Here is a 15277-nt window from a genome sequence, read left to right on the forward strand (position 1 = left end):
ATACTTGTATTTCATACAATATTACCCTATCACACTATCTGTGAATTTAAACAGAGTTTAAAAAACCAACAAAACCAAAGTACAAAACCTCCATACCTTCACTTTTTTTAATAACACACAATTCACACACACACACAAAAAAATCAGTAATTGGAAAGTTAGTGATAAAGGCATATTTCAGAAAAATAGTTTCACTATTTCTGTATTTAGCATTATTTTGTATTTGATCGTACAACTGCAGTCCATTAGGTTTTTTTTCGTATACAGAGCACAGACAAGTTTAATTTGTGACCTTGAGTGGCAATTAAAATCAGATTTTTTTCTAATGAGCTAACACTTCCCAAGCTCTGGATTGGTGGTAGCTTAGATAGTTTAGACAGAGTGTATCACAATAGTGTGTGTTATGTTTGGAATGGATTTTTGAGTTCTTTGTAATGTTGTTTTGATGATTTCAGGAGGAAATGGGATGATAAATTTCATTTTTTCACTCTACTCAATATTGATATTCCACCAATGGATAGTTCTGTTCAGTCATGAAGTTTTTTGAGCTACTGGGAGCAAGGGAGATAGATATATGTTGAAGGTGATAAATATTTGAGAGCTTTCAAGTTGTGGTAGATCTTAAGTAATGATTTATGAGACTTTTGAAAGCCAGTGTTGTTTTCTCATCTGAGACGCTTCAGTATTTTTACGGAAGTCTCTTGGTTTCCAGACATACCAATACTGATACAATTGGTCAGAGTTCCCTGAGCAGTTACAGGTGTTTTTGATGGGGTTTGTCTCACTTAACTACTGTGCAGCAGTGGGTTTTGTAAGCCTAAGATAAACATCCAAGATTATGTAGTTAACAAAAAGTAAATGGTCAGATCGTCTAATGTTACTTTGAACGTATAATGGCTAAGTAGACTAAGTAAACTTCTGCAGTTAAGCAGAAAAAGAGGTTTTTTAGAACCATAGTTTTGGGCACTGATTGCAGAAAGTGAAAGATAAAAGATTTTGACTGGATATAATTATGGTTAGAAAGCAAAGTAAAAGCAATTTCTATGCTACTAGAAGATTTGATTGGAAGACCTAATTACTTTGTGTGCTTCATTTTTTCCTCTGTTTCTGAATCATGTTGCATTGCCACAGCATCTGACTTCTTTATGCTAAACTATATGTGGTAATCCACAAAACCTGATCTTTTTTGTATGCCCTTTAATTCTTAAATGGACAGGATTTAAACATTTGTTTCCTTTTTTTTTTTTTTTAATCTGACTAATTGCATCATTAATTGAACAGATTATTAGTTGGGCTTTTAGTACTTACTACTTTTACAGCTGTGGACTAATCAGGTTTTTATGTTTGGAAAATTTTTCCTAATACATTCAAGATCTCTCTTTACTGTGTTTGGCAAATTTAGAAAATGGAGCACGTAAATCAGGGTCCTTCTGCCTTCCTCCAGTCTTACTTTGAGGGTATCTACTCTATGTGTATTCAAGGGAATCTAGCTTGGAAGGTACCCTCCAGATCTGTAGCTTTGAAAGACATATTAAAACAGGTGATCTCTCTTTTTTTCACTGATTATGGAGAATCTTGTATTTAGAATGGATTTTCTTAGGCATTCAAAGTAGATGACATCTGACCTGTAATATTTAATAACTTCTCTGTAGCTAAGCAATGCAGATCTATCTGCACATTCTTCTGGTGGGACAGGGTGTTAGACCTCATTCATTATCTTCATTCCTAAAATCTCAAACCAAAGTTTGGTCTCCTTTCTTAGTAGTCCCCTCACTGTGCCTGCTCTTTCCACTCTTTTTCAGGCTCCAAGATTTGATGTATAAATGAGAGAGGGAGGTTTTTGCTAGAGAAATATCTCTTAGCATTTAAGTCTTTGTATGTGCAAATATCTAAAAAAGTTTTAAACCCCAAACAAATCAATTGCTTACATTACCAATTTTATGAACAACCTTGGGGTCCAAGTTGGATTGTTTTAGTGTGAATTATATATGTAGAAAAATCTGTCTCCCTCACCACCCCAAAAAATCTAACAGGAAAAATATACTTTCACCATATTTTAAATAAGAATGCATTTTATGAAGCCGGTTTACTTGGACAAGTTCTAGACCTGTTTTTCTACTATTTTCAGTTTTACTTGGGTTTTTTTCTTTTCTCTCTGTTGAAAACCAGAGCTTTGGTTGATTTCATGAAAGTATGAATCTTAACTTTTCTGTCATATTATGTTGAAATAACTCATTGATCTAATTAGTTGAATAATGACTCTCTGAAATGGTACTTAAATATGTAGGAAATAAAAGTTTTGATTTAATCAAGATTAAATTAAACTCATAAGGGCCTTGTTTGTGTCTTCTGAGCATAGCACAGAAATCTGAGGTAACATCACTGAATTTTTTTTGCATTTCTTAGTCTTTTAATGAAATTATTTCTTAGAAGCAGTTTGGATATGCAGTGAACCAGAGGGGAAGGTAATCAGGTTGGATTTGTGGAAGAAATGGGAAGCAGCCACAGGTCACTGTCTGTTACATGAGATGCTCTACAATAAGGGGTGTAAACCTCGACATTTGAGCCAAGCCTTGCTACATTGAGAATAAATGGCTGTGTCTTGCAGCATGTAGTACTAACCAGTGTTAGAAAGAGTATTATATTAAAGGATTTGCTGTTCTTTTCATTGAAATAGACATGTACACATTTCAAACATACAAAAACCAGTGTAACATTTTTGTTGTGGTTTAATACTAAAGAACTAGGATAGTTGATATGCCATGATCTTTTTGTATGCTTAGTGAATTCTATTTTTTAACAGATATCTTTTTTCCTAACCTTGTGCATGGTTTCTTTTTGCCATTGACTTTTGAGTGGAAAACACCTTTTATTACAGAAATTATTTCAATGGGTGTTTCAATAATGGTTTTCATTTAACAGTAAGCGTCCCTATGAAACTATTATGTGCATAAAATATAAAATGATACATTTTTTTTTCCTTTCTCTTCGTTTGGCAGGATATCATTGACAGGCTTATAATTTTAAATTCAGAAGCTAAAATTCATTCCTTATTCAGTTATGAACAATCCCACATATTTGGTCTGAGGTAAGTTGTTTGGCCTTTTTTATTCTCTGGTCACATTAACTAAATAGGATATAACATGCTTTGATGTGTTACTTCTGAAAAGATAATATTGTTTGGGTTTTATTATGTATGAAGGTGAAATTCCCCTCTTTTTTAGCATAAGATTAAATGAAAAATGACCTGCAAAATGAGAACAGTGATGAATCCAATCTTATTACGTGTAAATGGTTATATTAGAATATGAGAACCAGTGATAGAAATTGCATATTATTTTGCCTACTGGATTATAAAAAAACTGTTGTACATCCACGGTAATGTATAAAACAAAAATCATACCAAAATACTAAAATAAACAAGTTACTGTGTTTATATCAGAGTTTGGTTTATGTAGTCTCCCTGTACTTAAAGTTATTTTTTTAAGTCTTCATTTAATTATCACCAATTCATCAAAACTTGTTTGAGGAGAGTACCATTTGATCCCACATATTTCTAGAACCTGAAGGTCCACTTAAAGTAGGCTCACACTGTCGCACTCATGTTTTGTAATATTAAGTGCTTTATAATATTTTAACATTGAAATTAGTTTCTGCATTTGTATTCTGTTTTCCAAAGATGAATATATAAATCCTTGAATTCACTTTTTTTTTTTTTTTTAGGAACATATTTTGTACAACTGAAATAAAAGATCATATTGGAGTGTACTTCATAGTATGGAAAACTTTGATAACCTTACTTGAGCAGTTGATTAAGTCCTGCAACATTAGCCTTCTGCAACTGTATTTGTACTTTGATATCACAGTAGAATTATTTCATACTGTGTATGAATAACCATAAGATGCAGTATAATTTGCTGATAAGGACGAGCATGGAGGAGATGAACAATGGCAGAGTTTGGAGTTGGAAGATAAATGATTTTGCCATATGAATCAGACGTTATAAATGCTGCTTTGGAGGAAGTCATTAGTTTATAGAGGAATCAGAAGTCCTAAGATGAAATTTGAAAAATAAAATACGTTTTTTCATTTAGGATTAGACTGACTCCATAAAAAGCTTGACAGAACTTCCATTGATTTAATTAGGATTAAGAGAAAGTTGAAGTTTCAGTTTAAAATAACAGGTAGTTGAGCAGCACCAAACTTGACAGAGTTCAAGAGGGCGTTTGGACCTTGCTCTCAGGCACATGGTGTGATTATTGGGGTTATCCTGTGCAGGGCCAGGAGTCGGACTCAGTGATTCTTGCGAGTGCCTTCCAACTCAGGATTTACAGTATTAAGACTTACAAGAAACCCTAGCCTATATTATCTGAAAATGAGAGATAACAATTCATGTTACAGTTCCGTGATCTTTTGTGTGATCTCCACTGACTGCAGACATCTGTAAAACGGACCTTGCCTTGTGGAGTTGGTTTGCTCCTTGACCAAATTCCATCAAGGATACCAAGTTCAGCAGCAGTTAGATCAAATAATATCAGATGCTTAATGACCTGAAAATCTAGAAATTAGAAAGAACAAAAGATCTACATTTCTCTTTGCTGCTGTGTAGAAATAAAATATATATGTGTTTTTGATAACTGCAGCATTGAAAAACTGAAATATTTTGTGAAATATTTGTCTAGAAACATTTCTTCTAGACTTATTACCAATAGTACAGCCAAAACCACATTCCTTTAATTGTTCACAGATCTACACAGCCATATACTTTCTATTTGTACATGTGCTTCACCCAGAGCTGAGTGCTGAACTTTAAATCTGTTTAACTTATAGGTTATATTCTAAAGGTCCTGCTTTTCTTGTTCAAAACAGTTATGGATTTACTTTCTTGAATGTCAAACAACTTCCACAATTCAAAACTACATTTTTCTTCATACTATACATTTCTGTATACTGAGCTTTAGTGACTTAAAATTATTTTATTAGTTCTTTAATTATAAATAAAACTTAAAATATATAGATACTTCTGCAGTCTGTTAATCCAGAATGCACAGGTGTATCTGTTTCTGTTCGTAGTGTTAATGCTGCATTTTCAAAGGGAAAACATAGGGAAGCTAGATATGGTTTGCAGAGCCAGTATCTCTCAGTGCATTCATACAGACTAGGGCCTGTGTGATCAAGGTAAAATGCTGAGTTCCACAGCAATCTTTAGCTTAGTTCAAATCTCTGATGCTTTTTTGCTTTTTTTTAAGTTCTTGAGAGGGTCTTGGCCTAGGATTATTCTTCAGTAGTTTCACAGACGTTAATTCCTTTAGTTACAACTATTGTGTGCTTGTGGGATGAGATTTATTCATTTGAAAGTAGTTTTAAGCTAATCTGTAAAAAACCCCAACCAAACAAAATAATATTAATTACAGGTAAACTTCAGGCAAGAAGTTAGAGATAAGAATAGAAAAGTCAAAAGTATGCAGACAGTTCCTAATTTGTGTATAGAAAGATTTTGCAAACTGTCAGTTCAACTTTCAAACTTCAAAGCAGATTTACAGTATTTAAAATAGAGAAGTCTCACAGTCGACCTGTAGTGGTTGATAAAAGAACACTGAAAGCTGTCTCAACCACTCTTTTGTACAGGCTGAAAATCTGGATGCACAGGAACTAATGCAAACATTCTCAGTGCTTTTTCTGGTTTAGAAGATTCTGAACTTAAATTGCCTTCAGAGCACAAATCCTAGAGAAAGGAGAATGACAGCAGTAATGAAAGTAAATTTTTAATGTACTAAACACAGAGAATTTTCTTAATTTAGTGATCCACTTTATGTCTTTGATACAAGTGTTCCCATCGATCTGATCTTAGAAGGTATTGCATGTGAGAAATAACAATTTCCTTAAAATTTAACGCTAAAAGTCTTAACCACCTCCTTTTCAAGACCAAGTTCTTTGAATTTCTGTAACATATATTAACAAAGGAATTAAGAAAACAGCAGTAACATGCTTTTTCCTTTATGGTTTTATAGGTTTTCAAGGCAACTTAGCTAGTATTGAAGTACAGTGAATGCATCCACGAGTTTTGATTTTTACAGCCTACCAAGAAAGTATATGCATAATATATATATTTTCAAAGCTTTTGCCTAAAGCCTTATTCAGGCATTTGCATACTGCTGTTCTTTCTCTTCAGAAAATGAGTTTACTGTGAATGTTAGTGACGCCATGTTGTTGGCAGGATTGAAGTGTGGCAGAGTAACAGATTTGTACCTTTGATAATCAGTCTTCTGTCTCTAAAAAATATCAATACTCCAAAATAAGTTCAAATATAATCTTTCAGTGTCAGCTTGAATAAAAACAGAAGGAGGAACAGTGTTACTGGGAATATGCTTAGACTGTGGGCAGTGGAAGGGATCAGAGTAGCATCTTTGCAAAAATTTCCTTTATTTAACAGAGTGCTTTTTTAACATACACTGTTCCTGGGAATTTTTTTTTTTTTTTTTTATATATGATAATGTGACAGTAATAGCCATCAGAATACTTTAAAGAGGAAAAGTAGACCCTTTCTTTATTTGGCTGGCTTACATACATACATATGACACTATCGAATTTATGTTTTTCTTTTTTTTTTACCCCAATGGCTTATTTTGGCCATAAATCAATAAAACTCCTAAGTATTGTGAGATCAAAAGATAGTTTGTATGTACATTCTAAATTGGAAGAATCCTTGTTAACCACAGCCTTGTTCACTGAGACACCTCCTACCTAGTGGATGTCAAACAGCAAGGAAAGCACTCTGTTCAAGAATTTGGCTTTCTGCAGGGAGACACTTGGAAGACTCTGAGGGCAAATCCTGATCTTTCAGTTATGCAAATTGCGACTGTTTTCTTTATCATGCAAAATACCACGGTGAATATATTTTTTATTTATAATACTAGTTTTCTTGCTTACTGAATGGGTGCAGAAGATGATAAAAATGTGTTTTGTCTATTTCTGTTGCCCTAAAAAACTACTAGAGAAAGATTTAGGAAAGAAAGTTTAAATAGTTTATATTATACTGACATAAAAATCAATCAGTCTCTTGAAATTTGCCTCAAAGCAGTATGTCTTTGTCAAAATTTCATCTAGTGCACTCCAATGAAATCCAGATGAATGAATTAAATCCTGCAGGAGCTGGGAAATGAAAAAGATTGTGATAGGCCAAAGATAACTTTGTGGGTTTAGGAAATACAGATAACAAACACACCTCTGTTCTTTTCCTTTCTTTATTTTCAACTGCATTTTAAACACCCGCCATATATATAATTGAATTTTAATAATGAGGTATCTTCAGCATATGAAATAGTTTGTTCCCTTTATTGTACTTGCATTATATGTATTGTGAATTAAGAGAAGATGTGATTTTAATGATTGCAGCACAATGGGAGAGCATTAATTATCTTGTTTTCTAAAGGTAGAAGACACGAATCCTGATTGTTCTTTTTCTTCGGGTCAACATGCTGTTTAAATTTAGTTTCTCTTTCTCTTTTTAAAAAAGCATTCTGAGTAGCAGAATCTAAAGGTAAAATAGCACAGAGTCTGTATTACTAGAGATTATTAATGATGAGGATTTGCAACAGGATTATGTGGGCATGCTTCCACATCATCTGTGATCATGTAGTTATACAGTTAATCCAGTTTTTTGTTAGTTTATATGTAAAGAGTAGTTTGTTAGGGTTATTAATTTAAAACAATTTATTATTAATAAAATAGAAACATCAGATTCTGTGATTGGATTATGTGACTTTTCTTCACTGAGGGAAATCAAAACACTTCTTTGACTGTAAGTGATGCTCATGAAAAGCATTTTTGTTTAGCTAGGGAAACTTTTACTTTTGGCAGTCACATTACATGTGATTTCTAGGTACGTTGGGTAGCTAAAGTGGTGTAGGTGCTCTTTTGAAAATCCTTTCATGTGGAAAACATCGTAAGGAATACATCAGTCCCTGAGTTTTGACACTACAGCATGACTGCCCTGAGACAGTAGTTTCTAGTGCCCCAGACATCGGAGGTGTAGCTTCTATATACAGAAGATCTCATGTTTTTTTCAAACACCTGCTTTGCCTTTAGTGGAACAATTACAAGTCTTGGTCCTTTCACAAGACCAAGTGTAGAGACATCTCCTCTCTGCTCATTACTGGTGCCTTTTGTTCTGTCTGCAAAGGCAGCGTGCAGAGGCCCTTTGCATTCCAGTTCTGACTAGGTATCATTTACCGTCCTTGGGGTTTTTTTTGGTAGCCCTTTGCCTGCTTGTTTGGCACTCACTGTTTGGATCCATGTTCTTGTTGAAACTCAGACTGTTACTCAGAGCATAATAGAAAATAAATCAGTTGGTAATGTAGGCTCTGATGTTAAAACATTTTGAGGCTGTCTCCCATGATGACAGTACTGGAATTGTTTAATGAAAGTTTTGCTTTGGCTTTCACTGTTGGTATATGTACTTATTTAGGAAGAAGGAGATCCTACTGCTGCAAAGAAGTTCCAGTCCTCGTTTTATTTCGTTTAAGTTTTTAATCTCTATTCCTGCAAGACAAAAAAATAGATCATACCTTGTCCCAGAGCTGGGGGAGAACAAAATGTCATGATGTATATATTGTAGTATAGTTTACTTTGGATATGCTAGTTTCTTTTTTCCCCATGGTGGATGGACTGCTGATTATAGCATGAAATTTTATCTTCTTTTGCTAGACTGTGTACTGGCTGGGAATGAGTTAATTTTTTTAAATAGCACTCTACATGGATGCTGTGTTTTGAATTTCTGACTGAAATAGTATTGATAGCATACTGGTGTTTCCACTGACACTGTGCAAGCAACTGCTCAGGAACAGGGCTTTCTTTTTTTTTCCCCACTCCCCAACAAGTAGGCTAGGGGTCAGCAAGAGGTTGGGAATGAACATGCCTGGGACAGCTGACCTGAGCTGACCAGATTTATGTTCTATACTATATTGTATTCCCCTCAGTAATAAAAACTGGGTCATTTGTGGTTTGAAGGTAACCATTGCTCAGAAAGTGTCTAGACATTGGTCTGCTTGTGGAAGGTGGGGAGTGAATGAGCTGCTGGGTGGGTTCTTAGTTGCTGACTGGTGTCAACCCACCACAGACTGTTACTCAAGAACAGTATCTTGCATCTTTCACCTCCAGCTGAGCATTTGCCAGTAGTGAGAACAGAGCATCAGATCGGCTTTGGAAAGAACATCTGTTATGAAACTAAGGAAGATTGATGTATTGGAGTCTAGTGGGAACTGCAGAAAAATTGAATTGGGTTTACCATAATAAAGGTGGTGTTTGAGAGAGACATGACTTGATGTTAGGGAAAAAAAAAAAAACCAAAAACAACTTGAGAAAATGGGAATTCCTTAAAAGGAACTCACAGAAAAAATACTGAGAAGTTTGGTAATAAGCTATCCTCATATGTGTTTGTAGCAACTTGGAGAAAATCATGGGCAGTTTAATTATATTATTTTCAGGTGAAAAATTTTAAAAGAGGCAACATAAAAAGTAGCAAGGTATATATACTAGATGGTTTATATCCCATGAAGGACCTTCTTTTGTGTTGTAATTAAAGGGGTCATTATGATTCCACCTACCAAAACCAAGCAGATAGTTGGTTTGTGGAGGTACACAAGTACTCATTAGAATGCCTTTTTTTTCAGATTAGGGGTTTCCACAGTGATGTGTAAGTTTTGAAATTGTAGTTGATGGTGTAGAATCCAGGAAGTACCTTCCAAGAAAGACAGGGATAGGGCAGGAAATGCAGAATTAAGAACAAAATTACTTTTTGCTACCATATGTATTTTAATATTTTTGAATTTCTTTAAAATTACAGTTTTATAAAAGACTGCTTTCAGATAATCTTTTGTTTTCTCTGTATTACACTTTGTTCCTGGCAATATGGTATATCTTATTAGTAGTGTTCCCAGAAGTATATAATCAGAATTGAAAGGGAGATGGAAGGTTGTGTAGTACAACTGCTGTGCAACTGTAGTGCAACTGCTGTGCTCAAAGTGAGTTCAACTAGAGAGCATTACTCAGGGCTCTGTCCAGTCTGGTTTCAAATATTACCAAGGCTGGTCACCCTGCAGCATCTCTGGGCAATTTGTTCCACTGTTTCAGCACTGTCACAATATGTTAAAATGGAATTTTCTGTCTTTCAGTTCATGCCCATTGCATCTAGTCCTTTCACTGGCTATCACTGAGAAGTCTGACTCCATTTTCAAACTTTCCTGTCAGATACTTATACACACTGACAGGATCTCCCCTGAGGATCCTCTTCTCTGGGCTGAGCCGTCACAGCTCTCTCAGCCTCTTTCCCTATGTCAAGTGGCTCAAACGCTCTATCAGCTTCTTGACCTTTTGCTGGACCTGCTCCATTGCATCCATGCTTTTACTGGGGAGCCCAGAACTGGACCCAGCACTCCAGGTGTGACCTTACCTGTATCAACAGAGGTGCAGCGTCACCTCCCTCACATGACCTTTTGGCAGCACTCTTTGTTACACAGCGCAGGATGCCATTGGCCTTCAAGGGCATATTGCTGTCTCATGTTCAACATGTTGTCCACCAGGAGCCCCCAGATTCTTGTCTTCAAAAATGCTTTCTAACTCATCAGTCCCAGCCGGTACTGTTGCATGTGGTTCTTTGAGGTACAAGACCTTGTATCAAAGCCTGTCTTCCAACTTTTAGCAGTATTGAGGTAGAGAATTCTATCTTCTGCTTTCCAAACAAAATTTAAAAATATATCCTGAAAAGATATGCTTTGATTTTATTGTATTATATGTGTAAAGGTTTTATACATTTTCATAAGCATGCACTCTTTATAGGTGGAATAGTGAGACGGGGAGTCTGATCCAGTTCTTAAGTTCCAAATGTAATTAAAAAGAACCAAAAAAGAAAAAACTCCACAGCCATATTCAAGTATGTTTACAAAGATACAATGTGATGACTTTTTTTTTTTAGTTTCAAACTGTAGTAAATACATTTATGACTTTAGAACGCATGAGAATGGAATATTACTTTTAACCAAATATATATATATAGTTCAGTGATAGCATTTTTAAATGAATTTTTCTGTTTAGGTGAAAATTTCATTTAAATTCCTAAGTAGCAGCTGCTAATGTTAGATCTTGTATATTTTACCATTTATCCTACCACTGTCCCATCTACTTACTTTATTTGCTTATGGTTGGTTGGCTTTGGTTTCTTTTCTACTCTGCGTGGTCTACCAGAGGAGATGTTTTAAGGCATTCTCAGCCACCAGTCTTCTCCCAACTGGTTTTTAACTGCTTGAAACACATCTTTGCCATTTATTATACTTAAGAGAAGAAATTATCCATCTTCATAATGGTTTCAGTACTGTTTTCTGGATTTTTTCCCTCTATATAATAAGAATAAAAATTATAATTGAGCTGTCATTTCTTCTGTGATTTAGAAAAGTACTGGAAACAAATCAATGTCACAAAAGAGTTAATTTAAAATAAATAAAACCTGAAGAGGACTGAAACTGAGCAGGTCAAGTTGTATTAAAAAACAACAGGGGGAAAAAAAGAAAGAGACATATTTTCATCTTGACTTCATCCTTTACCACAGTTGTCTGAATTTGCAGGTGTTAAATTATTGAGAGAATGGCTTAAGAATTTTTGCTGTTGTCAGTAGAAGCATATTGGAATTGCAGGGAAGAAAATAAGCATTGACTAACAGGCTACAAATTTAAAATAGTATGTATTTTCTAGTTCGTATCAAGTCTTATGTGAATGCAAAATATAATGCTGATCAGACTTAATTTTTTGACGTGTTACGACTGTGATAAAACAGGAAATAAAACAGTAAAAAGAATGTTTAGTAGTATTTTTCTTGAACAGGAAGCCCTCAATGAAATTATTCTGTTGTGGTTTTAGAGTGAATAGATAAGTTTAAAAAAAATGACATGATTTGGATTGCTCTATGTCAGATTTGTATGAAAATATATTGGAGTAATTTCATCCTTAATTTTTCCTGAAGTTATAACAGAAAATTGTATATAATATACTGTCTTGTGCTCTTGTGATTATTAATTTAATTTACTACTGTTTTATGTTTCTCTGGAAAAAAGCAAACACAGAAGATTTGTTGGTTTTGTTACACATTAAATCTTTTATTGCTTTTGAACTATATTAAATTTGGTTATATAGAGGGGCTTAAAAACCTGTTTTCTAAAGGAAAGGTATTTTTTTTCTTCCTGCCTTCCTTCACCTTCAGACAACCTGATTCTAAGTTGCCTTGCCAGCCTATTATTATATAATTGCCATACATTTCACGTGGAATGTCTTGCTAAGTCTTCATCACTTTTGTTACTGTGTGATATAAAATCAAAAGCAGGTTGAGCTGACCAGTGGATATTTTCTCTGGTTGTTCAGTGCACACAAAATATCTGTTGGGAACCATTCCCTGTTTGCTTAAGGTCATGCCACTTGAGTGGCTAAAAAGGATATAAAAGAGTGTTTCTGACCTAGTTCTGTCTGGGTATTTTTCAGATACTTCAAGTTGGGTGGGTTTTTTTGTTGTTTTTTTCCCCCCTCCCTTTCTATTGTGAGATCTTATAAACACATTCACCTTTGTCTTATTGTGCATTACTGGCTTCCTGACTGATGTGCTGTTGTTTCAATGTGTCCTTCTGCAGGTTGTTAAATGTGCTGTGCTGTGAGCTCAATACCCTTTTACTCTTGGAGACTCAGTATAAAGTGTCACAAGTTTTACTAACTGCTCAGGAGGAAAATGTCACGGAAGCTTCAGAAGGACCAGGGTAAGAAGTGACTGATGTAAATGTTATTTTAACTGTCAAACTCTTCTCCTTAGAACAAATGCATTAATGCCTTAGTGTCTTCAAATGTACAAATGCTTTCACTTAAAGTGGCTACTAATGTGCACAGGTTTCCTTGTGCAGATTTGTCAGCAGTCTTAAATTATGAAAAGATACAATGGTCTTCTCTTTCTCCCATGTCCAGACCAAAAGTATAAGAAATAAAAAAGCAAATCTTTTTCTACTTTTTATTTGTATTAATCTCAAGTTGTTTCTTAAATAAAAAGTGTACATAACTTGCAGATGTATTGTTTTTTAATGTTATGTGTTTATTATAAAATTAGGGTATTGCTTTAACGTTTATGAGTTAAAGGCATCATCTGTACTTTGGGTTTTTTGGAGAGGGTGGGGGTTTTTTATTGTTGTGGTTTAGTTTTGACTTTTTTATTTATTTATAATTTAGTTGACTCTCCAACTTTTGTGACTTTCTATTTCTGTCTTCTAAATAAAATTACACAGTGCATCCTTTCAAAAGGAAAAGTATATTTTTGGGACAGAAGTGGACAGTCAGTTAGTTACAGACATTTTTTCCTTTCTCACAGCGTGCTGAGTGTTAGGAATTTTCCTCTTGCTATTTGTTGTATGTGACCATTAGAGAATGTAATTCAAACAGTATGGGTGAAGTCTCTGCAGATATAGATCATAGTTATTTACTATTTGAGGATGAAACCTGCTGTTTCCATACTGAGGCAAAAGGAAACCTGGTGTATAAAAACTGGATTTTATAGCTTTTAAAAAATTGCACAAACTATATTAAGAAACCTGGGGTATAAAAACTGGATTTTACAGCTTTTAAAAAATTGCACAATGACTTCAGACAGCCAGTTGGCTGTCTTTTAAATTAGGAATAACTCTAATTTTTTGTGACAGCAGAAGTATACTGGAAAGACAAATAAGGAACAAATTTTGATGGTCCATTAACTATCTCTACCCTAATTACTGAACACGTGGACATTACAAAGCTTGTGAATTTTCTACTCTTGTGTGTCCAGTAATTGCTCAAGTGTTTCTAATCAGTAATACGTAGCTAATACTAAGTTAGAATAATACTTGGAGACACCTCAAAATACCTCATGTTTCTGTTTATTTCCTTATGTCTATGTGTATTCAAGGTTGTCTTTTAATTCCAGTATCTTTCTCAAAGTATTCTTTTATATTAAAGTTTTTTGAATTAAATAATCATTAAATCAAATTCTAAGTTTTGGAATTTTTTATATTTCTCTTGGTTTTGTTTGGTTTTTTGGTTTTCTTTCAACAGAGTTTTTATAATTGATGGTCTATCAGTGGAGAGAAACCACATTCTTGTAAGGATAAATCTCATAGGAGGACCACAGGAAAAGATTTTGCCTTTGAGAGCACTAGATAAGGTTAGCAGTTTCTCTTTCCTTAACTCCGGACTTCGTTAACTGAAAATTTTTGCTGATAATTCAGCATGTGAAAAATTATTTAACATTAAGAAATACCAGACCACCTTTAGCTTTATAAAGTGCTAATATTTAAAGAAGTGATGTACTGAAAAAATACATTATTCCCACTATCTGGGAATTGGCATGCACCTAGGACATACTGCATTCAGATGACAACTGTATTTGTTCCAATTTAATGTTAACTTTTAAGTGAATAAAATTTGGTGGTTTTTTTTTTTTTACTTTTATATTTCTGTGTTTCCTTTATTAGCTTTCCGTTTGTCTTCCTTTTATTTTATATTTTTTCGATGCTTGGGTTTTCTTATGCAGTATGTAATATCTGGAACTTTCATCAATGCTCTAACAATAGAGTGATAGTTAAGCAACTCCTTTAAATGTTCTAGTTCTCACTGGCTCTGAGTCTCAAAGATGAAATGCAAATTACTGTCAGCACAACAAAGACACCTAGATCAATGGGTGAAATTGGAAATACAATTTTGTGGGTTTTTTTTTAAATTTTTATGAAACTTGCAGTTTCCTCTGTGGTTGAAATAAGAACTGTAAAATCAAAACTGTCAGTGGTATATACCATAAAAAACTCTGGCTCAAATACTTTTTGGATTTTGTATCTTTTTTTTAAGTTATGGCACATCTCATTACAAATTGTAATATCAAGCGTAATTTTGGTTTAGGCAGTAATTCTGGGAACTGCACTTTTGTGTATTAATTGCGCAAAAGCTATCTGTTCTTCTCCTAAATTAATTTATTTCTGGTCCTGTTTCTAGGGCAGTGATCCATATCCCTGGCCAATGTTTTCATCATTCCCTTTGCCAAAGTGCTATCTTGCAGAAATTCCTAGGAAAGCTGAATTCAGACAAGGTACGTACAAAGCATGCAAGCAGTGTAGATGTCACACAAGCATCTTGGTCAATTTTTAAATTTCCTTTTCCTTCCTCCTTGCCCCTTCACCTTCCCCCCCCACACACCCCACAGATTATAATCTATTTAAGTACTTAAAGA

General features: G+C 34.3%; 1 protein-coding gene across 4 annotated transcripts in view; it reads left to right on the top strand.

The window, feature by feature from the left end:
* TBC1D32 (TBC1 domain family member 32) overlaps positions 1-15277 on the top strand; it is an 83315-nt gene that overhangs the window by 29004 nt on the left and 39034 nt on the right. For all 4 annotated transcript variants that reach the window (XR_007628948.1, XM_050315742.1, XM_050315743.1 and 1 more), the window contains 4 exons: positions 3000-3088; positions 12672-12794; positions 14110-14218; positions 15043-15136. Coding sequence is in view for 3 of the 4 variants with exons in the window: in XM_050315742.1 (XP_050171699.1) it covers positions 3000-3088; positions 12672-12794; positions 14110-14218; positions 15043-15136 (415 nt within the window). In the remaining variant the exon portion in view is untranslated. The remainder of the gene's footprint in view (positions 1-2999; positions 3089-12671; positions 12795-14109; positions 14219-15042; positions 15137-15277) is intronic.

This window comes from Myiozetetes cayanensis, unplaced genomic scaffold, assembly GCF_022539395.1.
Source record: "Myiozetetes cayanensis isolate MyiCay16 unplaced genomic scaffold, myiCay2020 scf2-11, whole genome shotgun sequence".
Classification (NCBI taxonomy): domain Eukaryota; kingdom Metazoa; phylum Chordata; class Aves; order Passeriformes; family Tyrannidae; genus Myiozetetes; species Myiozetetes cayanensis.